A 26495-nucleotide genomic window follows, 5' to 3' on the forward strand; every position below is an offset into this window, starting at 1 on the left:
GGCTTCGTAAGAAGCATTTCAAGGTCCTGGAGTGGCCTAGCCAGTCTCCAGATCTCATCCCCATATAAAATCTTTGGAGGGAGTTGAAAGTCCGTGTTGACCAGCAACAGCCCCAAAACATCACTGCTCTAGAGGAGATCTGCATGGAGGAATGGGCCAAAATACAGCAACAGTGTGTGAAAACCTTGTGAAGACTTACAGAAAACGTTTGACCTCTGTCATTACCAACAAAGGGTATATAACAAAGTATTGAGATAAACTTTTGTTATTGACCACATACTTATTTTCCACCATAATTTGCAAATCAATTCATTAAAAATCCTACAATGTGATTTTCTGGATTTGTTTTCTTCTCATTTTGTCTGTCATAGTTGAAGTGTACCTATGATGAACATTACAGGCCTCTCTTTTTAAGTGGGAGAACTTGCACAATTGGTGGCTGACTAAATACTTTTTTGCCTCACTGTATATGCTTAGTTGCAGTCAAAACAGCTCATTGAAAGTATGTCAGTATGAATACTTGGTAGAACTGTAATACAGAAACCAGCTACCCTCTAAATGTACACATAGTGTTGTATTGCTGTGTATTTTTCAAAAAATAGTAATTCTACGGGAAGTGTTATATAAATACATGAATTCCTATAAAATCCTCCAATATTCTAGATTTGCAACTTGTTATGGTATTTGGGTTGCTATAACATTTGGTTTGAAGTGACTGAAGATTTGGGCATGCTTTCTGAAGCCTACAGCCATAGGCCCTACCACTGCCATTGTTTCACTAGCAACGATGCTCATGCTGGCTTTGGTTAAGAAAATAAAGAAAACGAAGCCATATTGTTGGTCATTGTCTCACAGGTTCAATGGATTAATCACTGTTTAAAATTAAGTATATTTCAAATGTTGGTGTACTGCCCCTTTAAAATGCCAGTCATTTTTACCAAATAAGACTAAATGTATATTTACATCAACATTCTAAAAACGAAATGATAACACAATCAAATGATGGTAAATTGGCTTAATAGTACTTGTGGATTGTATTTTGGAAAAGAGCTGCACATTATTGTGAAATGTATATTCTTGTTTTCTATAATATGCAAATTACATGTAATTTTGTGAAAATAAGTATTTATTTTATTTACTTAAATCTAATGATGTTTTGATAATAATTAATTTGATATTTTGCTATGATTGTTGCTTTTTCCAATTGTTTCTTCTTCGGGTCAAAACTACCCCAGTTGGTAATCCATGACTGTGAAATATATTGGTGGTATGAGGGATAAGGGAATCCTTTGTGGAGCAGTGTCCACAGAAAGGATGGACTAAGGTATTGAGGAGGGAAGAATGCCCCCTACTGGCACTCTAACACAATTTCCAACAGCATCTGGTCTCCTACCCCAGAGATCAACCAGGCCTAACCCTGCTTAGCCTCAGATGACTTTCAGCAGATAGATGCAGTCAGGGTGATCTGGCTGCTTGCCATACATGAAAGCATTATGTCCCTCTTTTGTGCTACGGTTTCCCTCCATGTCTACTAATACATAATAAGTCAACCAGGGAACCCTTGTGGTTACACCTGGCATCTTTAAACTAACACATACCACAAGAAGTTGGTGGGTAAGAGAAGATGCATCTGCATAGCAATGGAAGGGGAGGATGAAAAGGCAGTGAGGACTGGAGGAGAGTTCAGGGGTGGGATAGTCTTCTGTTGGTCTACATGGGGCAGACTTTGTTCTCTGGGATTGGCAGCTGGACAAAGGACCTGCACTTGCTGGGGGATGCCTCCTCATTCTTAGGCTGGGTGTTGCCGCAGACCGGGATGCGTGCTGCTATGGCTGACATCTCGCCCCCCGTGCAGCTCTCCCCCGTCATTCCCAGTCGCTCCGACGTTGCATTCATGTTCTCTGGCGCAGGCTTGCCGGTAAAGAGCTGAATCAGGCACTTCCTGAACTGGAAAAAGGTCAAAGGGCATTAGAACAGCCAACCGAAAAAGAAAATACAAGACAGGCAGTGAAGGCATTGGCAATGAAATAAACGTTAGTTTGGACAAGTTCAAAAAGCACATTCTTTGTTTCTTAATGTGTAGTCTTCTGTTTGGTGCCGTTTGAACAGGACCCAGGTGATATCACACTGCCAGGCAATAAGTGGATATCTGAACTGTCAGGATACTTTAGCTCCTCTTAAAAAGAAGCAGATCCGCGGCAGACATTGTTACCTGGCTGTGCAGGTAGGAGATATTTATCATACTTATCAAGAGATGCCCAGCACGTAACTGCAACACTGCCATAGCTCCACTCAGGAGACTGTTGCACCATCTAGAGCATCCGGACTGGTTGCATCACTGCCTGGTATGGCAACTGCTCAACCTCCGACCGCAAGGCACTATAAAGAGTAGTGCGTACGACCCAGTATATTACTGGGGCCAAGCTTCCTGCCATCCAGGACCTCTATACCAGGCGGTGTCAGAGGAAGGCCCTAAGTCATAGACTGTTCTCTCTGCTACCGCACGGCAAGCGGTACCGGAGCGCCAAGTCCAGGTCCAAAAGGTTTAACAGCTTCTACCTCCAAGCCATAAGACCCCTGAACAGCTAATCAAAGGTCTACCCAGACCCCTCCTTTACACTGCTGTTACTCTCGGTTTATAATCTATGCATAGTCACTATAACTAGACCTACATGTACATATTACCTCAATTACCTCGACTAACCGGTTCCCCGGCACATTGACTCTATACCGGGACCCCCTGTATATAGCCTCGCTTGTTATTTTACTGCTGTTTAATGATTTGTAACTTTTATTTTCTATTTTTTTACTTAACACTTGTTTTTATTTTTGTCATAAAACTTCTTAAAGCATTGTTGGTTAAGGGCTTGTAAGTAAGCATTTCACTGTAAGGTGAATACACCTGTTGTACACGGCGAATTTGACTAATAAAATGTAATTTAATTTGATTCAATTTTTGCTATTTGTTTATTAAAAGACATAAAGGTTTAAGTACTGACCACCATCCCACAACTGAAGGACAAAAATCAATAGCCTGTCAATGCGGTCCTAGATAAAAGAACACAAGCTTCATAGCCAATTTTGTCTAAAAGTGTGAGAAAAAAAGAAATGAAAAAATCATCAAAAAATATATACATTCACAGTACCAGTTAGTGAAAGGTTTGGACAAACCTACTCATTCAAGGGTTTTTCTTTATTTCTTTATTTACTATTTTCTACATTGTGGAATAATAGTGAAGACATTAACTATGAAATAACATATGGAATCATATATTCAAAATAAAAAACTTTTTTTTAAAGTGTTAAAACAAATCAAAATATATTTTATTTTTGAGTTTCTTCAAAGCAGCCACACTTTGCCTTGACAGCTTTGCACACTCTTAGCATTCTCTGAACCAGCTTCACCTGGAATGCTTTTCCAACAGTCTTAAAGGAGTTCCCACATATACTGAGCACTTGTTGGCTGCTTTTCCTTCACTCTGCAGTCCAACTCATCACAAACCTTCTCAAAACGATAGTTCCACTAAGCGCAAACCAGATGGGATGGCATATCGCTGCAGAATGCTGTGGTAGCCATACTGGTTAAGTGTGCCTTGAATTATATACAAATCACCGACCATGTCACCAGCAAAGCACCCGCACACCATCACACCTGGGAACCACACATGTGGAGATCATCCGTTCACCTACTCTGCATCTCACAAAGACACAGCGGTTGGAACCAAAAATCTCAAATTTGAACTCATCAGACCCAAGGACATATTTCCATCATTCTAATGTCCATTACTCGTGTATGTTGGTCCAAGCAAGTCTCTTCTTATTATTGGTGTCCTTTAGTAGTAGTTTCTTTGCATCAATTTGACCAGGAAGGCCTGATTCATGCAGTCTCTGAACAGTTGATGTTGAGATGTGTCTGTTACTTGAACTCTGTGCAGCATTTATTTGGGCTGCAATCTGAGGTGCAGTTAACTTGTCCTCTGCAGCAGAGGAAACTCTGGGTCTTCCTTTCCTGTGGCGGTCCTCATGAGAGCCAGTTTCATCATAGCGCTTGACGGCTTTTACGACTGCACTTGAAGAAACTTTTAAAGTTCTTGAAATGTTCCAGATTGACTGACCATGTCTTAAAGTATTGATGGACTGTCATTTCTCTTTGCTTATTTGAGCTGTTCATGACATAATATCGACTTGGTCTTTTACCAAAGAGGGCTTTCTTCTGTATACCACCCCTACCTTGGGCTCCTGAGTGGTACAGCGGTCTAAGGCACTGCATCTTAGTGCAATAGGCATCACATCGCTGCCTGCACCTGCCCGTCCGTCCAACATCACTACTCTGGACGGTTCTGTGGACAACTACAAATACCTAGGTGTCTGGTTAGACTGTAAACTCTCCTTTCAGACTCAAACATCTCCAATCCAAAGTTAAATCTAGAATTGGCTTCCTATTTTGCAACAAAGCATCCTTCACTCATGCTGCCAAACATACCCTTGTGAAACTGACCATCCTACCAATCCTCGACTTTGGCGATGTCATTTACAAAATAGCCTCCAATACCCTACTCAATCAATTGGATGCAGTCTATCACAGTGCCATCCGTTTTGTCACCAAAGCCCCATATACTACCCACCTCTGCGACCTGTATGCTCTCATTGGCTGGCCCTCGCTTCATACTCGTCGCCAAACCCAATGGCTCCAGGTCATCTACGAGACCCTGCTAGGTAAAGTCCCCCCTTATCTCAGCTTGCTGGTCACCATAGCAGCACCCACCTGTAGCACGCGCTCCAGCAGGTATATCTCTCTTTTCACCCCCAAAACCAATTCTTCCTTTGGCCGCCTCTCCTTCCAGTTCTCTGCTGCCAATGACTGAAACGAACTACAAAAATCTCTGAAACTGGAAACACTTATCTCCCTCACTAGCTTTAAGAACCAGCTGTCAGAGCAGCTCACAGATTACTGCACCTGTACATATCCCTTCTATAATTTAGCCCAAACAACTACCTCTCTCCATACTGTATTTATTTATTTATTTTGCTCTTTTGCACCCCATTATTTCTATCTCTACTTTGCACATTCTTCCACTGCAAATCTACCATTCCAGTGTTTTACTTGCTATATTGTATTTACTTCGCCACCATGGCCTTTTTTTTGCCTTTACCTCCCACACCTCATTTGCTCACATTGTATATAGACTTATTTTTCTACTGTATTATTGACTGTATGTTTGTTTTACTCCATGTATAACTCTGTGTTGTTATATGTGTCGAACTGCTTTGCTTTATCTTGGCCAGGTCGCAATTGTAAATGAGAACATATTCTCAACTTGCCTACCTGGTTTAAATAAAGGTGAAATATTTTGTATATTTTTTAAATGGATTGGGGATAAAAGCTGTTTAGAAACATCTTGGACCTAGACTTGGCGCTCCGGTATCGCTTGCCGTGCGGTAGCAGAGAGAAAAGTCTATGACTAGGGTATAGAGGTCCTGGATGGCAGGAAGCTTGGCCCCAGTGATGTACTGGGCTGTACGCACACCCCTCTGTAGTGCCTTGCAGTCGGAGACCGAGCAGTTGCCATACCAGGCAGTGATGCAACCAGTCAGGATGCTCTCGATGGTGCAGCTGTGGAACCTTTTGAGGATCTGAGGATCCATGCCAAAACTTTTCAGTCTCCTGGGGGGGAATAGATGTTGTCGTGCCCTCTTCACAACTGTCTGTAATGTTTTGCAAGCCCTGCCACATCCGACGAGCATTGGAGCCGGTGTAGTCCGATTCGATCTTAGTCCTGTACTGACGCTTTGCTTGTTTTATGGTTCGTAGGAGGGCATAAGTTTCCGGGTTAGAGTCCTGCTCCTTGAAAGCGGAAGCTCTAGCCTTTAGCTCAGTGTGGATGTTGCCTGTAATCCATGGCTTCTATACGTACGGTAACTGTAGGGACGACGTCATCGATGCACTTATTGATGAAGCCAATGACCGATGTGGTGTACTCTTCAATGAAATCGGAAGAATCCCGGAACAGATTTGAAATTTGAGACCTTTTGCCACATTTCATGCTTCAAACATAAAGATATAAAACTGTATTTTTTTGTGAAGAATCAACAATAAGTGGGACACAATCATGAAGTGGAACGACATTTATTGGATATTTCAAACTTTTTTAACAAATCAAAAACTGAAAAATTGGGCGTGCAAAATTATTCAGCCCCTTTACTTTCAGTGCAGCAAACTCTCTCCAGAAGTTCAGTGAGGATCTCTGAATGATCCAATGTTGACCTAAATGACTAATGATGATAAATACAATCCACCTGTGTGTAATCAAGTCTCCGTATAAATGCACCTGCACTGTGATAGTCTCAGAGGTCTGTTAAAAGCGCAGAGAGCATCATGAAGAACAAGGAACACACCAAGCAGGTCCGAGATACTGTTGTGAGGAAGTTTAAAGCCGGATTTGGATACAAAAAGATTTCCCAAGCTTTAAACATCCCAAGGAGCACTGTGCAAGCGATAATATTGAAATGGAAGGAGTATCAGACCACTGCAAATCAGTTTTATATCTTTATGTTTGAAGCCTGAAATGTGGCAAAAGGTCGCAAATTTCAAGGGGGCCGAATACTTTCGCAAGGCACTGTATATGATTAAATATTATCTGATGTTGGCTGTGTGAAGTATCTGCATTTGTGCACTTGAGCATCATCGTGAGATCAAACAACTGCTTGCTAAATCTACTTGCCTGTTTGTGTGTGTGACAAGAACTGAGCAACATGCTGAGACTGCTGCATGTTGCAAAACTGTAGATAACAGCCCAGCAGATGCTTTGTCCTTGTGTTTGTATGTGACAATATTGAGCACATGGTGTGACTTGCTGTATCTTACAAAGTTGTGGTTAATCAGGTATAGGGAGGGGTGGTCATCACGAGGTTTAACTGAGATGGAAAAATACTGAACAACACAATAGCAGGAACTGAGCAACTGTTATAACTAGGGGGTGATACCAGAACAGTGAGAATCTATACATCGACAGAGGGTGGACTCCAAGAAGCGCCAAGAGGTGGGGACCAGCCTGAGCGCCTGCGATAGTCTGAGCAAGTCTAAACCATGCTCAGCCTCTACTCTGATAGGCCAACAGACGGGTTGGAACTATGTCTATCACAGTATATGAACAGCTGTTTTCTTACATCCTGTCAGTTCCCTGTTCTGCCCTGCGTGGTATTATAGTGAGCCCGTATATACGAAAGTAGCATTTGCCATTTATTGCGTAGCTAATAAAAATACAGAGTACAATCAGTGACTCAGTGTTATAACTTGTTCTGATACCAGATTCGAATTGACGTGACCCTAACAATACTTTTTTTTAAAGTGGAACTGACATGGTTTTAACTGCTTTGCAGATATGAAACAACCAGACAATCATCAATATCAAATTCCCATTTTATGCTACAAAACCAACTTCATAAAAGAGATTTTAAAAATAGGTTATACTTGACTCAAAATTCCATGATGTACAGCAAGGCATTGTTGGCAGGATAGATGGATGCAGATCAATGCATGATCAATATAATTCACCAATACATTTCTTGGTAGTCCAAAAAATGTTGCTATGAGGTTGTCAATCACAGCTGGCCTTCTCCACTCATTCGGGATGCACTGTTTCAGTTTCGATGACTCAATATTTTGGACAGAAACGGACGAAGGCTGCGAATGTCAATACAATCAAACTAGCAAGGGCAATGACCACAAGTCAGTCATAACGTGGCTAATAGGCTAGCACATATTTTTATGTAGCTCTTTATTTAGCAACCTAAAAACCTGGAGCCTAATGTTAGCTAGCTAGCTGCTGGGAAGATGTCATGTGATTAGAAGAATGGGTGAGTGACTGACTTTTTCCCCTCATATCGTTTTTTTCAGTGGCTACAGCTAGATGCAGGTGTAAAGAAATATCGAATCGCTTTGCTAGCTAGCTAGTTAGCTATGCTGAACTTGAACGACTGTTATCCGCTTAGCATATCTCTTGCATTTGTAAATTCCCTCTGGCTATCTACTACGATTTCAGAGTACTCATCTGAGTGTGCCAGAGCGCATAATAATGGATCAATTTACGAACGCGCAACACCCGTTGAATATGACCAGTGTAAATGTATTAATGGTGGATTTGTAACTGCCTTCATACAGGTGGGTGCTTTCAAGGAGAAACCTAATTTAATCAATATGCCTACAGAAATGCATACCAGGGTTAGTTCGACTGATAGCCTTGTTTGCAAAAGCCAAGTGAGAAAGTGCATAGACCTTGGAATTGGTATTTATTTTTTATTTTTTTATCTGTGAGTGTTATTTGAAATTATATTTTCACTGAAAACATCCCATTCTTAGCTACTCTTGGCAACTTTGGGTGCCTGAATTATTTTTTACTTCAGCATGCACCAAAAGTGAATTTGTTATTTTCCTCATCACACAGTTTAGTGACAACCTGTAATAATACTTGTATCTGTTGCATGTTTACCTCTGCTTTCAGTGTTTCTTCAAGGCTGGCTCGCTGACTTTTAAGATGATTATTAATCTCTAGTATATTTTTCTATATAATTTTCAAACTTCAAAAGTAGGCTCTGGTCTTCTGTGACTGACTGTAGCTGGGTAAATTGACCTTGATTACATCCTCTAGTTTGGCAGAAATCTTACATTTCATATTCTCACTCTCATTCAGTGTGTTAACAGCTATCAAGAGGTTTTTGCCAGTCCTATCTTTAACTGAGGGCCATATTCAAATTTGCAGAATAACTCAAACATGATTATTTTGCTAAAATAAAATACTAATGTTAATGGTTGACAAACCAACGCTTACAGTGTGAAACCAAAATAAACAGCATGTTAACGTTGTTTTAAACATATCGCTCAAACTAGCAAAACAAACTGGTACTTGCCTGCGTATCAAGGAGCGAATGCATTTTTAAAGCAGCCATTTATTCATACACCGTACACCATACAATACACACTGCTCAAAAAAATAAAGGGAACAATTAAACAACGCAATGTAACTCCAAGTCAACACACTTCTGTGAAATCAAACTGTCCACTTAGCAAGCAACACAGATTGACAATAAATTTCACATGCTGTTGTGCAAATGGAATAGACAACAGGTGGAAATTATAGGCATTTAGTAAGACACCCCCAATAAAAGGAGTGGTTCTGCAGGTGGTGACCACAGACCACTTCTCAGTTCCTATGCTTGCTGGCTGATGTTTTGGTCACTTTTGAATGCTGGTGGTGCTTTCACTCTAGTGGTAGCATGAGACGGAGTCTACAACCCACACAAGTGGCTCAGGTAGTGCAGTCATCCAGGATGGCACATCAATGCGAGATGTGGCAAGAAGGTTTGCTGTGTCTGTCAGCGTAGTGTCCAGAGCATGGGGGCGCTACCAGGAGACAGGCCAGTACATCAGGAGACGTGGAGGAGGCCGTAGGAGGGCAACAACCCAGCAGCAGGACTGCTACCTCCGCCTTTGTGCAAGGAGGAGCAGGAGGAGCACTGCAAAATAACCTCCAGCAGGCCACAAATGTGCATGTGTCTGCTCAAACGGTCAGAAACAGACTCCATGAGGGTGGTATGAGGGCCCGACATCCACAGGTGGGGGTTGTGCTGACAGCCCAACACCGTGCAGGAAGTTTGGCATTTGCCAGAGAACACCAAGATTGGCAAATTCACCTCTGGCGCCCTGTGCTCTTCACAGATGAAAGCAGGTTCACAATGAGCACATGTGACAGAGTCTGGAGACGCCTTGGAGAACGTTTTGCTGCCTGCAACATCCTCCAGCATGACCGGCTTGGCGGTGGGTCAGTCATGGTGGGGGGGTGGCATTTCTTTGGGGGGCCGCACAGCCTTCCATGTGCTCGCCAGAGGTAGCCTGACTGCCATTAGGTACCGAGATGAGATCCTCAGACCCCTTGTGAGACCATATGCTGGTGCGGTTGGCCCTGGGTTCCTCCTAATGCAACACAATGCTAGACCTCATGTGGCTGGAGTGTGTCAGCAGTTCCTGCAAGAGGAAGGCATTGATGCTATGGACTGGCCTGCCCGTTCCCCAGACCTGAATCCAATTGAGCACATCTGGGACATCATGTCTCGCTCCATCCACCAACGCCACGTTGCACCACAGACTGTGCAGGAGTTGGCGGATGCTTTAGTCCAGGTCTGGGAGGAGATCCCTCAGGAGACCATCCGCCACCTCATCAGGAGCATGCCCAGGCGTTGTAGGGAGGTCATACAGGAACATGGAGGCCACACACACTACTGAGCCTAATTTTGACTTGTTTTAAGGACATTACATCAAAGTTGGATCAGCCTGTAGTGTTCTTTTCCACTTTAATTTTGAGTGTGACTCCAAATACAGACCTCCATAGGTTGATAAATTTGATTTCCATTGATCATTTTTGTGTGATTTTGTTGTCAGCACATTCAACTATATAAAGAAAAGTATTTAATAAGAATATTTAATTCATTCAGATCTAGGATGTGTTATTTTAGTGTTCCCTTTATTTTTTTGAGCAGTATATAAGGACAGGCATAGTCCCCTCCAAGCTCATCAACAAGCTCAGGTCCCTGGGACTGAACACCTCCCTCTGCAACTGGATCCTGGTCTTCCTGACGGGCTGGCCCCAGGTGGTGAGGGTAGGCAACAACACCTCCGCAACGCTGACCCTCAACACGAGGCCCCTCAGAGATGTGTGCTTAGTCCCCTCCTGTACTCCCTGTTCACCCACGACTGCGTGGCCACACACAACTCCAAAACCATCATCAAGTGTGCTGAAAACACAACGGTAGTAAGGCCTGATCACAGACAGTGATGAAATAGCCTACAGGGAGGAGGTCAGAGACCTGGCAGTGTGGTACCAAGGAACTGATCGTGTACTACAGGAAAAAGGGGGGAAAGCACGGCCCCATCCAAATCGACGGGGCTGTAGTGGAGCGGTTCGAGAGCTAAAAGTTCCTTGGTGTCCACATCCCTAAGGACTTAACATGGTCCACACACCCGCACAGTTGTGAAGAGGGTATAAAAGTGCCTCATCCCCCTCAGGAGGCTGAAAGTATTTGGGCATGGGCCCTTGGATCCTCAAAAAGTTATACCGCTGCACCATCTAGCGCATCTTGACTGACTGCATCACCGCTTGGTATGGTAAATGCACCGCCATTGACCACAAAATGCTACAGAGGTTGGTGTGGACGGCCAAGTACATCACTGAGGCTGAGCTCCCAGCCATCGAGGTCCTCTATATCAGGCGGTGTCAGAGGAAGAAGGCCTGAAAAATTACCAAAGACTTCAGCCACCGAAGCCATAGACTATTCACTCTGCTACCGTCCGGCAAATGGTACCAAAGCATTGGTTCTCGAACCAAAAGGCTCCAGAACAGCTTCTCTCTCAAGCCATAAGACTGCTAAATAGTCTGGGTAACCATTTAATTAGCTATCTGCATTGACACTAGCAATGACTCGGAGCACCCTTACAAGACTATATTTACACTATATATACATTCACTCACACACACACATACACACTACACTTACACTCTCACACAAACCCAGACACATTCACATGTAGCCTCAAAACTACTACATACATACAGTGGGGCAAAAAAGTACTTAGACAGCCACCAATTGTGAAAGTTCTCCCACTTAAAAAGATGAGAGAGGCCTGTAATTTTCCTCATAGATACACTTCAACTATGACAGACAAAATTAGATTTTTTCTCTCCAGAAAATCACATTGTAGGATTTTATTTGCAAATTATGGTGGGAAATAAATATTTGGTCAATAACAAAAGTTTATCTCAATACTTTGTTTTATACCCTTTGTTGGCAATGACAGAGGTCAAATGTTTTCTGTAAGTCTTCACAAGGTTTTCACACACTGTTGCTGGTATTTTGGCCCATTCCTCCATGCAGATCTCCTCTAGAGCAGTGATGTTTTGGGGCTGTCGCTGGGAAACACGGACTTTCACCTCCCTCCAAAGATTTTCTATGGGGTTGAGATCTGGAGACTGGCTAGGCCACTCCAGGACCTTGAAATGCTTCTTACAAAGCCACTCCTTCGTTGCCCAGGCGGTGTGTTTGGGATCACTGTCATGCTGAAAGACCCAGCCACGTTTCATCTTCAATGCCCTTGCTGATGGAAGGAGGTTTTCACTCAAAATCTCACGATACATGGCCCCATTCATTCTTTCCTTTACATGGATCAGTCGTCCTGGTTCCTTTGCAGAAAAACAGCTCCAAAACATGATGTTTCTACCCCCATGCTTCACAGTAGGTATGGTGTTCTTTGGATGCAACTCAGCATTCTTTGTCCTCCAAACACGACAAGTTGAGTTTTTTACCAAAAAGTTATATTTTGGTTTCATCTGACCATATGACATTCTCCCAATCTTCTTCTGGATCATCCAAATGCTCTCTAGCAAACTTCAGACGGTCCTGGACATGTACTGGCTTAAGCAGGGGGACACGTCTGGCACTGCAGGATTTGAGTCCCTGGCGGCGTAGTGTGTTACTGATGGTAGGCTTTGTTACTTTGGTCACAGCTTTCTACAGGTCATTCACTAGGTCCCCCCGTGTGGTTCTGGGATTTTTGCTCACCGTTCTTGTGATCATTTTGACCCCACAGGGTGAGATCTTGCGTGAAGCCCCAGATCGAGGGAGATTATCAGTGGTCTTGTATGTCTTCCATTTCCTAATAATTGCTCCCACAGTTGATTTCTTCAAACCAAGCTGCTTACCTAATGCAGATTCAGTCTTCCCAGCCTGGTGCAGGTCTACAATTTTGTTTCTGGTGTCCTTTGACAGCTCTTTGGTCTTGGCCATAGTGGACTTTGGAGTGTGACTGTTTGAGGTTGTGGACAGGTGTTTTTTATACTGATAACAAGTTCAAACAGGTGCCATTAATACAGGTAACGAGTGGAGGACAGAGGAGCCTCTTAAAGAAGAAGTTACAGGTCTGTGAGAGCCAGAAATCTTGCTTGTTTGTAGGTGACCAAATACTTATTTTCCACCATTATTAGCAAATAAATTAAATAAAAATACTACAATGTGATTTTCTGGATTTTTTTTCTTCTCATTTTGTCTGTCATAGTTGAAGTGTACGTATGATGGAGATTACAGGCCTCTCTCATCTTTTTAAGTGGGAGAACTTGCACAATTGGTGGCTGACTAAATACTTTTTTGACCCACTGTACTTATATGCGTACCGATGCTACACACACACACTTTCACACTCATCATATGCTGCTGCTACTCTGTTCTTTATTTTACTCTTATTATTATATATCCTAATGCCTATTCACTTTACCCTGCTTTTATGTACATTTCTACCTCAAATATCCAGTACCCCTTCTTTTTTGTACTCTGCATCATTGGGAAGGGCTCATAAGCAAGCATTTGACATTAAAGGCTACACCTGTTGTATTCAGCGGATGTGACAAATAAAATGTGATTTTGTGATGCCTCTAAGCTATGTGTCAGTTGAGTGAGACTCCTCACAACTTGTCAGAGAACTGGTGGGCATTTCTCCTGCTGAACAGTGCCAAATTGTATTTCGTCTTTGCCGACAAACGCATAGCTTATCATTGCTTTTGTTTGGGCGGTGTCAGCCGTGTAATTGCGTTAAAGCTGTCCAATCAGTAAGTGGCTGTTCTTGTGATAGTTGTAATGAAACCACACCCGTGGTTAGAAGTTCCAAACAAGAAAGTGTAGGCTATATCGAAATAATGAAACTCAAATGCAATTTCAATAAACAAAATAATAGGGATTTATATCAGCCTAATCAAGGTGTAGATTACATCACACATTCCAGTATTCGAACTTGTAACATAGCTCCATTGTAACGTGGCTTCAATTAAGTGCATCCAATGGCATGTCCACGATAGGTAACGCCAGGAACCACTTGTGGATTTGACAGCTCTAACACAGCTCCGACACTGGCCAAACAAAAGCAATGACAAACGATGTGTTTGTCGTCTAACCCATGCTACTGCTGATCTGATTGTATCCTGGCCTTATTCCCAGTACACCTGGGAATGGCTGTCTAAACCATTGGACAACAATAGCAGAAATATAGCCTATCCATAATCTGTTTACTTTGGATAAAAGCGTCTGCTAAATGGCATATATTATTATTATTATATTATTATTTTCCAGTGAAATGAATAAACCAGAGAATATCCTCAGTAGCAATGTGTTCAGGAGGAAAAGAGTGAGATACCTGTTTGTTCATGAAGACATAGATGACTGGGTTGTAGACTGCGGCCGTCTTGGAGAAGAAAGCGGGTGCAGCAGCAATTCTGGGGTCCAGGTGGATGGTGGGACAGGCTGTGACAATGATGGAGAAGGCTGCGTAGGGCGTCCAGCCCACCATGAAAGCCACAATCATCACCACCACCATGCGTGTCACCTGACGCTCCGGTTTCTTGGCGTTACCCAGCCTGCCATGGGACACCTGAGGGTTACGTGAAAACAAACACCTTCGGTTATTGAGCTAGAAAGTCTGCCGTGTGAGTTTATTTAAAGACTTATAAGAACTTAACTGAAAGGCTTGAATACACCAGGATGTAAAGACTAGACATTACAAGCCAAGGATTGGCCAATTACTAATTTGGTTCAGTTGCATCCACTCCCAATAGTTCCAGTATTGTATAAATGGGAACTGACCTTCCTCAGCTTCTGTAGGAGCTTCCCATAGCAGTAGATGATCACCCCCAGGGGCATTATGAAGCAGGTCACAAAGAAGGTGATTATGTAGGTGTGATTTGAAATGTTGTTGGAGTACCTGAGGAAAGTAGAACATAAACATTTGAATGACAATTCCAGCATTTGCTACATGGCCTGGTCTTATGGCCGAGTCTGTATTTAAAGTGATAGTTCACTCTTATTAAGCTCAAGTTGATTTTCAAACTGTTTTTATATAGCAATGTCCAGTATATAGCATTTTTTGAGCCAGACAATAAATGTATAAAATGGTTTGTAAAAACACCCCAGGAATGTCAAAAACAAACAAAATATTAACTGCTACTTTAAGAAGGGACAATCTGTAGTTGTTGCATCCATTTTTGAACTGAGTGTACAAAACATTAAGGACACCTTCCTGACATCAATAAGGGATCATAGCTTTCACCTGGATGCACCTGGTCAGTCTATGTCATGGAAAGAGTCCTTAATGTTTTGTACACTCAGTGTATACCCATTATTAACTTATAAATGACTCATGAGCTTAGTTCAACTGTCACACCCCATGAGAACCCAACATATAAGCTTGTTTTTCTCCTATGTCTGTAAACATTGTAAATGTAAACAAACCCTGTTTAGCCTCAGAACATGGATAAAACAATCATTTTTGATATCATGGATGGTCAGTCCTGGCATCCATAGCTCTGTGTATTCATCTGAGAGTGGCTACATTTATTCAGGCCAATGCCTCTCAGCCTTTTACCAAAACATAGGCGGGGCGTCTCTTTATTATTGTTTCAACCTTAGATACAGCCTTTAAGGACACCGTAAAGGAGTGTGACATAATGTTGACAGAGGCGGAGGGTCGTATTGGACCGTTCAGATAGGCTTATTCTGCTTTGTACCTCATTTGAGATTAAATTAAAGTGGGAGTTCTACAGCTGAAGCAAATCTATGGGACAAAATGTGTGTCCTAGGGGCCAGTTGATGGAAGACTAATTGTGTAATTTCCATTATAAATGCCTGTTACCGCTACCAAAGGTGGCAAGCTGGGGATTCATTCACACAGAACCAGAGACAAAGTCTAAGAGTTTAGGGAGGTGCACCTAACTAAAATGTCCCCACCCACAGTCCTCCAGGCGCCCTACTAGTTTAGATTCCCAGCCTAACACATGCCTTATCGGCCTGTCACAGCCCATAGGTTTTAAGGATTTGAGGGGATTTGAATGGAAGTCAATGCAATACTGCGTTGTAAGGTGGAACACTGAAAGCAATTCTATCACGGGTCAACATAACATACTGTACGCACTAATCAGCATAATTTTTCATAAAATTCATAACTTTCACAATGCCTAGAATTGAAACGTTTACCTCTTAATATTCTGAATCATGTGAATATTGTGCATTCTAATGCTACTTGGGTTGAATAAATAAATGAGTGGATGCATGTGGACCCCTAGATCTGTGTTTCCTCAGTCCCTGCTGGGAAGTCAACATGACCCAAATGTTTTCTGACAGAACACAAGCTGTGTATTCGCAGAGGGACAAGTTAGGACACGGATATATTATGTATATCCTTGAATGTGGCTAATAATTGCATTGTTGACTGTATTTCACTGCCTTAGCGTTGGCTCTCTCAATGGACCAGAGGCAGTGCTCATCAGCCCCCCTACCTGACTCCCTTTGATTAGCAATGCTTAACATCATTACCATGATCTCTAGGAGGGTACCCTGTAGGGCCAAATTAGCTTGGCTCCTTGACTTGAAAGTGTTTTTCCATTGTAAAGGTGAGATAATTTCGCAAGGTGGCATCAACTAAGTTACATACACAAGGCTTAGTCTTAACCTTAAGCTAGTAGTTATATGAAGAGTTTAATTCCAAAATGCTATATATCCACTTTCAGAAATGTTGGTAAATTAGCTTTTATTATTGAAAGAAATTATGAAAGAGGTTGGTCTGTTTTTTCACTGTCTAATCAGGGCATGGGGTTGTCAATGACAGACGTGTTTGTTTAAAATACACTGCTCAAAAAAATAAAAGGGAACACTAAAATAACACATCCTAGATCTGAATGAATGAAATATTCTTATTAAATACTTTTTTCTTTACATAGTTGAATGTGCTGACAACAAAATCACACAAAAATTATCAATGGAAATCAAATGTATCAACCCATGGAGGTCTGGATTTGGAGTCACACTCAAAATCAAAGAGGAAAACCACACTACAGGCTGATCCAACTTTGATGTCATGTCCTTAAAACAAGTCAAAATGAGGCTCAGTAGTGTGTGTGGCCTCCATGTGCCTGTATGACCTCCCTACAACGCCTGGGCATGCTCCTGATGAGGTGGCGGATGGTCTCCTGAGGGATCTCCTCCCAGACCTGGACTAAAGCAACCGCCAACTCCTGGATAGTCTGTGGTGCAAGGTGGCGTTGATGGATGGAGTGAGACATGATGTCCCAGATGCTCTACAATATATGTATCTATGTATCTAAAATATATATCTATGATATCCGCTACAAGACCATGGTGCTTGCCTACGGAGCTGTGAGGGGAACGGCACCTCAGTACCTCCAGTCTCTGATCAGGCCCTACACCCAAATAAGGGCACTGCGTTCATCCACCTCTGGCCTGCTCGCCTCCCTACCACTGAGGAAGTACAGTTCCCGCTCAGCCCAGTCAAAACTGTTCGCTGCTCTGGCTCCCCAATGGTGGAACAAACTCCCTCACGACGCCCGGACAGCGGAGTCAATCACCACCTTCCGGAGACACCTGAAACCCCACCTCTTTAAGGAATACCTAGGATAGGATAAAGTAATCCTTCTCACCCCCTCCCCCCTTAAAATATTTAGATGCACTATTGTAAAGTGGCTGTTCCACTGGATGTCATAAGGTGAATGCACCAATTTGTAAGTCGCTCTGGATAAGAGCGTCTGCTAAATGACTTAAATGTAAATGTAAATGTAATGCTCAATTGGATTCAGGTTTGGGGAACAGGCGGGCCTGTCCATAGCAACAATGCCTTCCTCTTGCAGGAACTGCTGACACACTCCAGCCACATGAGGTCTAGCATTGTCTTACAGTAGGAGGAACCCAGGGCCAACCACACCAGCATATGGTCTCACAAGGGGTCTGAGGATCTCATCTCAGTACCTAATGGCAGTCAGGCTACCTCTGGCGAGCACATGGAGGGCTGTGTGGCCCCCCAAAGAAATGCCACCCCACACCATGACTGACCTACCGCCAAACCAGTCATGCTGGAGGATGTTGCAGGCAGCAGAACGTTCTCCATGGCGTCTCCAGACTGTCACGTCTGTCACATGTGCTCAGTGTGAACCTGCTTTCATCTGTGAAGAGCACAGGGCGCCTGTGGCGAATTTGCCAATCTTGGTGTTCTCGTTTGGCAAATGCCAAACGTCCTGCACAGTGTTGGGCTGTAAGCACAACCCCCACCTGTGGATGTCAGACCCTCATACCACCCTCATGGAGTCTGTTTCTGACCGTTTGAGCAGACACATGCACATTTGTGGCCTGCTGGAGGTCATTTTGCAGGGCTCTGGCAGTGTTCCTCCTTGCACAAAGGCGGAGGTAGCGGTCCTGCTACTGGGTTGTTGCCCTCCTACGGCCTCCTCCACGTCTCCTGATGTACTGGCCTGTCTCCTGGTAGCGCCTTCATGCTCTGGACACTACGCTGACAGACACAGCAAACCTTCTTGCCACATCTCGCATTGATGTGCCATCCTGGATGAGCTGCACTACCTGAGCCACTTGTGTGGGTTGTAGACTCCATCTCATGCTAGCACTAGAGTGAAAGCACCGCCAGCATTCAAAAGTGAACAAAACATCAGCCAGGAAGCATAGGAACTGAGAAGTGGTCTGTGGTCCCCACCTGCAGAACCACTCCTTTATTGGGGGTGTCTTACTAAATGCCTATAATTTTCACCTGTTGTCTATTCCATTTGCACAACAGCATGTGAAATTTATTGTCAATCAGTGTTGCTTCCTAAGTGGACAGTTTCATTTCACAGAAGTGTGATTGACTTGGAGTTACATTGTGTTGTTTAAGTGTTCCCTTTATTTTTTGAGCAGTGCATATCACTTGATGGTTTCATTTCAGAGAGACAATCTTTTAATTTGCAAAATGCTATACAGTGGGGTCCAAAAATATGAGAGAAAATGAATATATTAAATAAATAATTTTAAATATTGAGCATTATTGTATGCTCCAAAACGTTTGAAAAGTATGTTATTTTTTACTAATACCATTGCACTGAAAAAACTATTTCATTCTCAAAAAGGCAGGGATCAAAATTATTGACACCCCTGTTTTCAATACCTTTTAATAGCTCACCTTGCGAGGATTACAGTCATTCTTGAATTGTGGTGGCATTTGCATCCCGTGGCTTTGCAACCATGAAAAACACTTTAAAATTACAAATAGTTACACATCATTCATATTTTATTTTACACAGTATTGCAACTCCTTCATACTGCAAAACTTTACCTGAAGGCATTGTTTAAAGTACTAATATATGTAATAAGTATGTAATATATTGTATAGAGCAGGTATTCCCAAACTGGGGTGCACGCGCAATGCTGTCGGGGGTACGCCAAATAAAAATGTGATTCACATTTAAAAATATATATATTATTATATATTATTATCTTCACATTTTCAAACAAGTCCATTTTCCAACGGGGCTATGCATTCGGGTGAGGTTTCATTCTCTTCTGGTTGGCCTCATTTCACTGCCAAAAATAAAATGAAACCATCTAGTGTTCAGTGAAATAACAACACAATGTCAAATACAGGTAGCCTAGTCAAATACTGAACATCCATTCACATTAACCATTACTCTCTCGCGGGAATTTCACTATGTAGCCAAACGTAGCTGCAGCTCATGTTGGTATCTGTACTGGTGGCGCAAAAGCCATGACAGGGATACATAGTGGAGCGGTAACGCGCGTGCAAGCAGTTGCTCCCGACGCCCCTCGAGTACACTGCAGCATCCACCGAGAGGCTCTTGCTGCCAAGGGAACGCCTGAGAGCTTGAAAGACGTTTGGGACACTACGGTGAAAATGGTTAACTTTGTTAAAGCAACTGCACCATGCAATGGTATGGGCAGCGGCCATGTAATGCTTTTACGACATACAGAAGTGCGCTGGTTATCAAGAGGCAAAGTATTGAGACACTTTTTTAAAATTGAGAGATGAGCTTAGAGTTTTCTTTACTGACCATCATTTTCACTTGTCTGACCGCTTGCATGATGATGAGTTTCTCACACGACTGGCCTGGGTGACGTTTTTTTCTCACCTGAATGATCTGAATCTAAGATTACAGGGACTCTGCAACTATAATCAATCTATTAAGAAGTTTCTTCCTACATTAACGAGGACAACACACAGGTCTTTCCATCATTGTATGATTTTTTTTTTGTGTGTGCAAATGAACTCACGCTTACGGCCAATGTCAAATGTGATATAGCGAAGCACCTGAGTGAGTTGGGTGTGCAATTACGCAGGTACTTTCCCGAAACGGATGACACAAACAACTGGATTCGTTATCCCTTTCATGCCCTGCGTCCAGTCCACTTACCGATATCTGAACAAGGGAGCCTCATCGAATTGCAACAAACGGTTCTGTGAAAATGTAGTTTAATCAGAAGCCACTGCCAGATTTCTGGATTGGGGGTGCGCTCAGAGCATCCTGCCTTGGCAAATCGCGCTGTTAAAACACTGATTCCCTTTGCAACCACGAACCTGTGAGAGTGGATTCTCAGCCCTCACTAGCATGAAAACTAAATACAGACACAGACTGTGTGTGCATCCTTTCAAGCACACATTTCTAATTAACCTGTGGTGAGTTATTCACAATTTTCGATGAACAAATAAAGGTTTTATATGTAAGATGGTTAAATAAAGAGCAAAATGATTTACTATTATTATATTATTATTTGTGCACTGGTCTTATTAAATATCTTTGTCACTTCCCAGGAGCCGGGTTGTGACAAACTCACACTCATTCTTATGTTTAATAAATGTATCGTATAGTGTGTGTGTGTGTTAATCTTTCAATGATGGCAAAAAACAACATTTGAGAGTGCGCTGACACTGGTGCTAGAGCGACGTTTGGCATTACTTCCTATGCACTGAACGGTGCTGTATGAATGCTAGAGTGATGCTGAAGTAAATGCGTTCTAATCAACATTACCTTGCTCTTGTATAGAATTAACACCATACAAAACAATGTGTATCCCTTCACTTCTTACAAAGAAATACATGGACCTTGACCATTTCCTCCAGTGACAAACTCTTATCGGCGAGGGGTCTGTATTAAAGAAAATAATTTGCTAATCACACCCTTTTAGTATGTCATGAATTTGAGGATTCCATTGATAATTTTGTGTGTATATATTTTTTTTAATGGTATTGGTGTTACTTGATTTAAATGAAGGGAAATTACAACGTGAGCAAAATGATTATGATAATACGTTTGTCAATTAATTTTTTATGGGTTGATGAATTCCATTTAAGAAAATCCAAAATTACCTAAAATGTGTCATTGGGGTTCCTACCGCTACTGTTGATAAATTACAATGTTATGATAATAGTACAAAATGATTTAAAGTCATTAAACTGACATATTAGTTGATTAAGAATGGGCAGACTTACCCAAATACATTTAAATAAATACGAAATGCCATGCCCAAATGCCACCGCAATTCAAAAATGACCCGTGTGTGCCTGCGTGCGTTTATGATACAAACAGGAGGTCGAAGTTGCTGCCTCTCACCAGTTTGGCTCGCAGGTGGTGCCGATCTTGCTGACCGTGTAGCTGCACCAGCCGAACACAGGAGGGATCGTCCAGATGAAGGAGAAGGTCCAGACAAACAGCAGGCCCATTGCCGCATGCTTCCCCCTAAGACGAACATTCCCCAGAGGCCGGCAGATCACAAAGAAACGCTCGAAGGACAGGACTGCCAGGGACCACAGAGCCACAATCCCTAAGAGGAGGCACAGACAGTCTGTAGGGCCCAGAAGAAACATGTCTACCCATTTGGCTGTGACTATATTCATTAAAATAACAATGAATTACATATCTTTATTAAAAACATTATCTTGATAAGTAAATTCATACCATTTCATTCTTCCACCAGAATATATAATCCGGACAAAAAAAATATGTGTTAGTTATTTTGGTCATGTTTCCACAGACACGCACCAGACGTAAATCATGTTTGCATAGTTACGTAAAATGACTGGTCGTCCGTTAAAAATGGTTGCTATGCAGGCAGACTATAGTTGTTGTCGCAAGCTAGACAACTTCAGCTAACTCAGTCACGTTTATATTAACCCCGCTTTACCAAACTAACTACAAGGCTAGAAGCAAGGGGAAATAGTGTGTAAATTCAGATAAATGCAAGAGATGATTCGGACAGCAACCTGAATATGATTATATTCTTATGGAGGGTGACAAATAATTCAGATGGACCTGTTAGCAGGCATAGATGTGCCTGTTGGTGAATACAGCACGGCTTGGAATGCTGCTCGTCCAATCAGCATCTATGATCGAAACAACCCGTTTCATAAAATATGCTAAACACTACTATTCTACACTTCACTCTACCTAAAATGGCTTACCTAGAACCATTGTAAAACTGCAGTTGTCTAGCACTCCCTTCTGGTTTGTTTAGTCAAGCAGCTGAAGCCCCGTTTCCAATGGCACTTTGAAGTAATTTGTAATTTGTAAGTCGCTCTGGATAAGAGCGTCTGCTAAATGACTTAAATGTAATGTAAATGTAAGTAAACCTAGGCTGGACTAGGTTGATTTGCTGGACTAGCTGAAATTTGCCCCCTCATTTTAAATCCCAGTGGAAACGATGTTTTAGTCTCCTATTCTTCAGACCATAAACCACATGTAGTGTCCTTATTGGCCAAGGTCACGCAAGACGTTCTTATATTAGCCAATCAGCAGCCTATATTCCTGAGACTTCAGGTTCATTCGTGTAGGACCCCTGCCCTGTCTGCGCAGAAATCAGATAACATTGCTTTCCATCCTGACGAACTACCCTTTTCCTCTTGTATACAATATCATTGGTGTCTGACATTTTACTGTGCGTGCGTCTAAAACATACGTGTTTTAAGATATTTTATGTTCCGTTGGTTTTGTTGCTAAGTATTGTCTGTTGTTGTATTTTTCCATATATGTTGAGTTTGCTGGCAAGCTCGCGCTGCCGCTAGCATTTACACAAAGAATGCATTAGTAGTGTATGTTAGCATGCCTAGTCGCTTTAGCCGTTTGTTAACATTTGTCATTTGAGGTGATAGGCTATTTTCTTTGTATATGTAAATCGCTCATGCTCTGGTGTTGGTATTATGTAGACTTTCCTGTATTTCTGTTGTTGATGTACAGGCCCACTAGCCTGTTTAGTAGAAACTAGCCCTGCAGAAGGAAAATATGCCTACATTCATATTACCTCCCTTACAGAACCAGAATCTGTCCGTTTCAAATGGTGGTGTGGGTGTGTCTGTGTGGATCCTTTCTGTCCATTAACAACCCCTTAACTCGTTGTTCTGGATGGACATTGCTGTAGTGGCTACTAACCAGCCTGAAAATCAGCACCGGGAGTTCTATTTTAATGGTCCTTCGATTTTGTAACCAACATTTCACAACCATAAAATTATATTTGGCTGTCCCTGTCAGGTTCCAGGTGGAACACTCAAAGTACCCTTTGGTGAAAAGGTTATACCTGGAACCAAAAAGGGTTTGGTTTTACTACAGGGACAGCGGAAGAACACTTTGTTCTAGGTAGACCTTTTTTTCTAAGAGTATGTACAGAAAGTAGTCACACCACTTGACTTTTTCCACATTTTGTACTGTTAGTGGGATTAAAATTTCTTAAATTGTAAAACCAAACAAAATACTCTGTCAAAGCAGGAGAAAAATTCGGACATTTGTAAAAAAAATAAAAAACGAATATGTTGATTAGTTAAAAATTCAACCTTTGGCAGCGATTACACCTGTAAGTCTTTGGATAAGTCTCCAAGAGCTTTCCCCACCTGGATTGTGCAACATGTGCCCATTATTCTTTTCAAAATTCTTCACGCTCTGTCAAATTGGTTGTTGATCATTGCTAGACAACCATTTTCAGGTCTTGCCATATATTTTTAAGTAGGTTTAAGTCAAAACTGTAACTCGGCCACTGTTTTAGGATATTGTCCTGCTGAAATGTGAATTAATCTCTCAGTGTCTGGAGGAAAGCGGACTGAACCAGGTTTTCCTTTAGGATTTTAGCTGTGCTTAGCTCCATTCAGTTTATATTTTATCTTAAAGAACTCCCCAGTCCTTAAACAATTACAAGATACTCATAACATGATGCAGCCACCACTATGCTTGAAAATATGGAGTGGTACTCAGTAATGTGTTGTATTGCATTTGCCCCAAACATTTTGTTTTCAGAACAACAAGTTAAATTGCTTTGCCACATTTTTTGCAGTATTACTTTATTGCCTTGTTGCAAACATGATGCAGGTTTTGGAATATATTCTGTACAGGCTTCCTTCTTTTCACTCTGTCAATTAGGTTAGTATTGTGGGATAATTACAATGTTGATCCGTCCTCAGTTTTCTCCTATCACAGTCATTCAATTCTGTAACTGTTTTAAAGTCACCATTGACCTCATGGTGAAATCTACCGCAACCCAGTTAGGAAGGAAGCCTGTATCTTTGTAGTGACAAGGTGTGTTGATACACCATCCAAAATGTAATTAATAACCTCATCATGCTCAAAGGGATAATCAATGTATGCTTTTTAATTTAACCATCTAACAATAGGTGCCCTTCTTCGCAAGGCATTGGAAAACTTCCATGGTTTTTGCGGTTTAATCTGTGTTTGAAATTCAGTGCTTGACTGTGGGACCTTACAGATAACTGTATGTGTGGGGTACAGAAGTGAGGTAGTCATTGTTGCACACAGTGAGTCCCTGCAACTTGTGACTTGTTAAGCACATTTTTATTCCTGAACTTATTAACTCCATTTCAGCTTTTAATTTTTAATTAATTTGTAGAAATGTCAACACCCTTGTGTGCAAAAAAAAACAATTTGTTTCCTAAATTAGATCAGTTATCATTTTTTTTAAATAACAATCATATCTATTAGTCTGTGTAATTTTGCCATCAGTTTTATGTCCATTTTTCAGCACCACAAAATGCACTACAAAACTGCCAAATGCACTACAAAAGATGGATGGATTCCTTTCTGCAATGTATTATCTGTCTTTAAAAAAAACTGTCCAAGAAACCAAATGAATCAATCAATCAGTCTGACTTTCAAACGCTATTATTTTGCTACATTTCAGAATCTAAACAGCTCCAACACTGACACCTGCAGTAACTGTGCGGTTACACCAGCATCCCAGGTTACTTATTCAAAAACATTATCATGATCCATGCTGAACTTACCGAAATAGGTGACAGCAAAACCTTCCAATATGCAAGCCCAATTTCCAAGAAAAAAATACCCTTTGGCATTTGTTAGAAAACTTATTGTTCCACCGGTGAGTGACACGAGGAAATCAGCGACAGATAAATTAACAATGATATAATTTAAGGGCTGTCTCAGCTGTTTGAACTTGTAAGTGGCCAACATAACAGTAAAATTTTCAAAGAGAGACAGAGATGTTACAACAAACATCAACGTAGCCAAAACTACGAAATTCCAAGGTGCAAGATGTGTTATTGGACCAGTGAACGGATCAGCGTGTGGTTTGTAGATCTCGGCTGTCTCGTTAAAAGAAACACCATTTACTGCAATTCTTATATTATCCATTGTCCATGTCAAAATAATTGCACTTGACTATAGAGTAAAATTCCTATTGCACTCGTGGGCTATGTAAAGGGTCAGAAATCTTGTGGTCCATTACTCGTTTTCACAACTTAATTTGTACTCTCCTCCTCGAAACTGCAGCATGCCCAGAGTCGCGCGTAAAGAGCATTCGTTAAAATGATTACTGGATCAACAGCCATTCCTTGATTTTTTTTGCATACTTTTCTTTGAGTAGGCTGTACTTAAGATCTTGATATCCGCATTTTGCATGAAAGCACATATTTTGGACCAAAGCGACGAATCCACAGTTATTCAGAATTCAAGGCTGTTTAAAGAGTGAGTCTGTATCTTTAAAAAAACAGCAACGGTAAACAAAAGCACTGCTGCAAATAAACAAACAGTTTCTTAATGAATATGTACGGACCGAATCTGAGCCTTGAGAAGGCTTACTAGCAACTGAATTGGTAGGTGACTTATGTTGCCTGTAGTCGACTCGCTCGTAACAATTCGAGCGTCACTCCTGACCTGGAGGAAATGTAGCCCCAAAGGCCAATAGATGGCGATATTGAGTCGTGTCATCTTGCCATCCAAATGCATTGTATGCAGCCGGCAATACACTTGTATCCCTCGTGGACCGATTCGTACCTACAACATTCTCCATTCGGACTGCAAATGTGTCGATTTCCTCAACTCTATATAATGGAGAGAAGGTGATGAAAATGAAAATATGCCTACTTTATTTTTGAAACACCACTATCCACCACCATGCTAGAGTGGCTAAATGCTAAGCAAATTAAAATAAAAAAGTACTGAAATCATAAGCTACAGCTAGCTAGCACTGCAGTGCATAACATGTGGTGAGTAGGTGGCTCAAAGAGAAATACAATAGTTGAACCGTTTGGAACAAATACGTTTATTAAAAAATGAAGGAGAGGCGAGAGAGAGAGTGAGAGCTAGCTATATTTCATTATATTT

The 26495-nt window shown here is 41.8% G+C and overlaps 1 protein-coding gene across 3 annotated transcripts; it reads right to left on the reverse strand.

Annotated features, from left to right (window-relative positions):
• Positions 1-353: 353 nt before the first annotated feature.
• valopa (vertebrate ancient long opsin a) lies at positions 354-25756 on the reverse strand. Of its 3 annotated transcripts, XM_046353656.1 has the most exons (6): positions 22337-22555; positions 21834-21842; positions 21489-21699; positions 14677-14794; positions 14231-14464; positions 354-1947 (listed from the first exon to the last, which is right to left on the reverse strand). In XM_046353656.1, the coding sequence occupies exons 3-6, from the start codon at positions 21596-21598 to the stop codon at positions 1711-1713; spliced, it is 699 nt and encodes a 232-aa protein (XP_046209612.1). In that variant the 5' UTR covers positions 21599-21699; positions 21834-21842; positions 22337-22555; the 3' UTR covers positions 354-1710. The 3 variants fall into 3 exon arrangements, with proteins under 3 accessions (XP_046209612.1, XP_046209610.1, XP_046209611.1); XM_046353654.1 differs by lacking the exons at positions 21834-21842; positions 22337-22555 and adding an exon at positions 25157-25756; XM_046353655.1 differs by lacking the exon at positions 21834-21842.
• Positions 25757-26495: the final 739 nt, after the last annotated feature.

Source organism: Oncorhynchus gorbuscha, linkage group LG06 (genome assembly GCF_021184085.1).
Source record: "Oncorhynchus gorbuscha isolate QuinsamMale2020 ecotype Even-year linkage group LG06, OgorEven_v1.0, whole genome shotgun sequence".
NCBI classification, from domain to species: domain Eukaryota; kingdom Metazoa; phylum Chordata; class Actinopteri; order Salmoniformes; family Salmonidae; genus Oncorhynchus; species Oncorhynchus gorbuscha.

Excerpts from the sequence above, each read along its gene's own strand:
- valopa (XM_046353654.1), bottom strand. The coding sequence starts at position 25,523 with ATGGATAATATAAGAATTGCAGTAAATGGTGTTTCTTTTAACGAGACA. Across the intron at positions 14,465-14,676 it reads TCCTACAGAAGCTGAGGAAG|GTGTCCCATGGCAGGCTGGG; the intron begins GTCAGTTCCCAT and ends CGTAACCCTCAG. Across the intron at positions 1,948-14,230 it reads ATGTCTTCATGAACAAACAG|TTCAGGAAGTGCCTGATTCA; the intron begins GTATCTCACTCT and ends ACCTTTTTCCAG.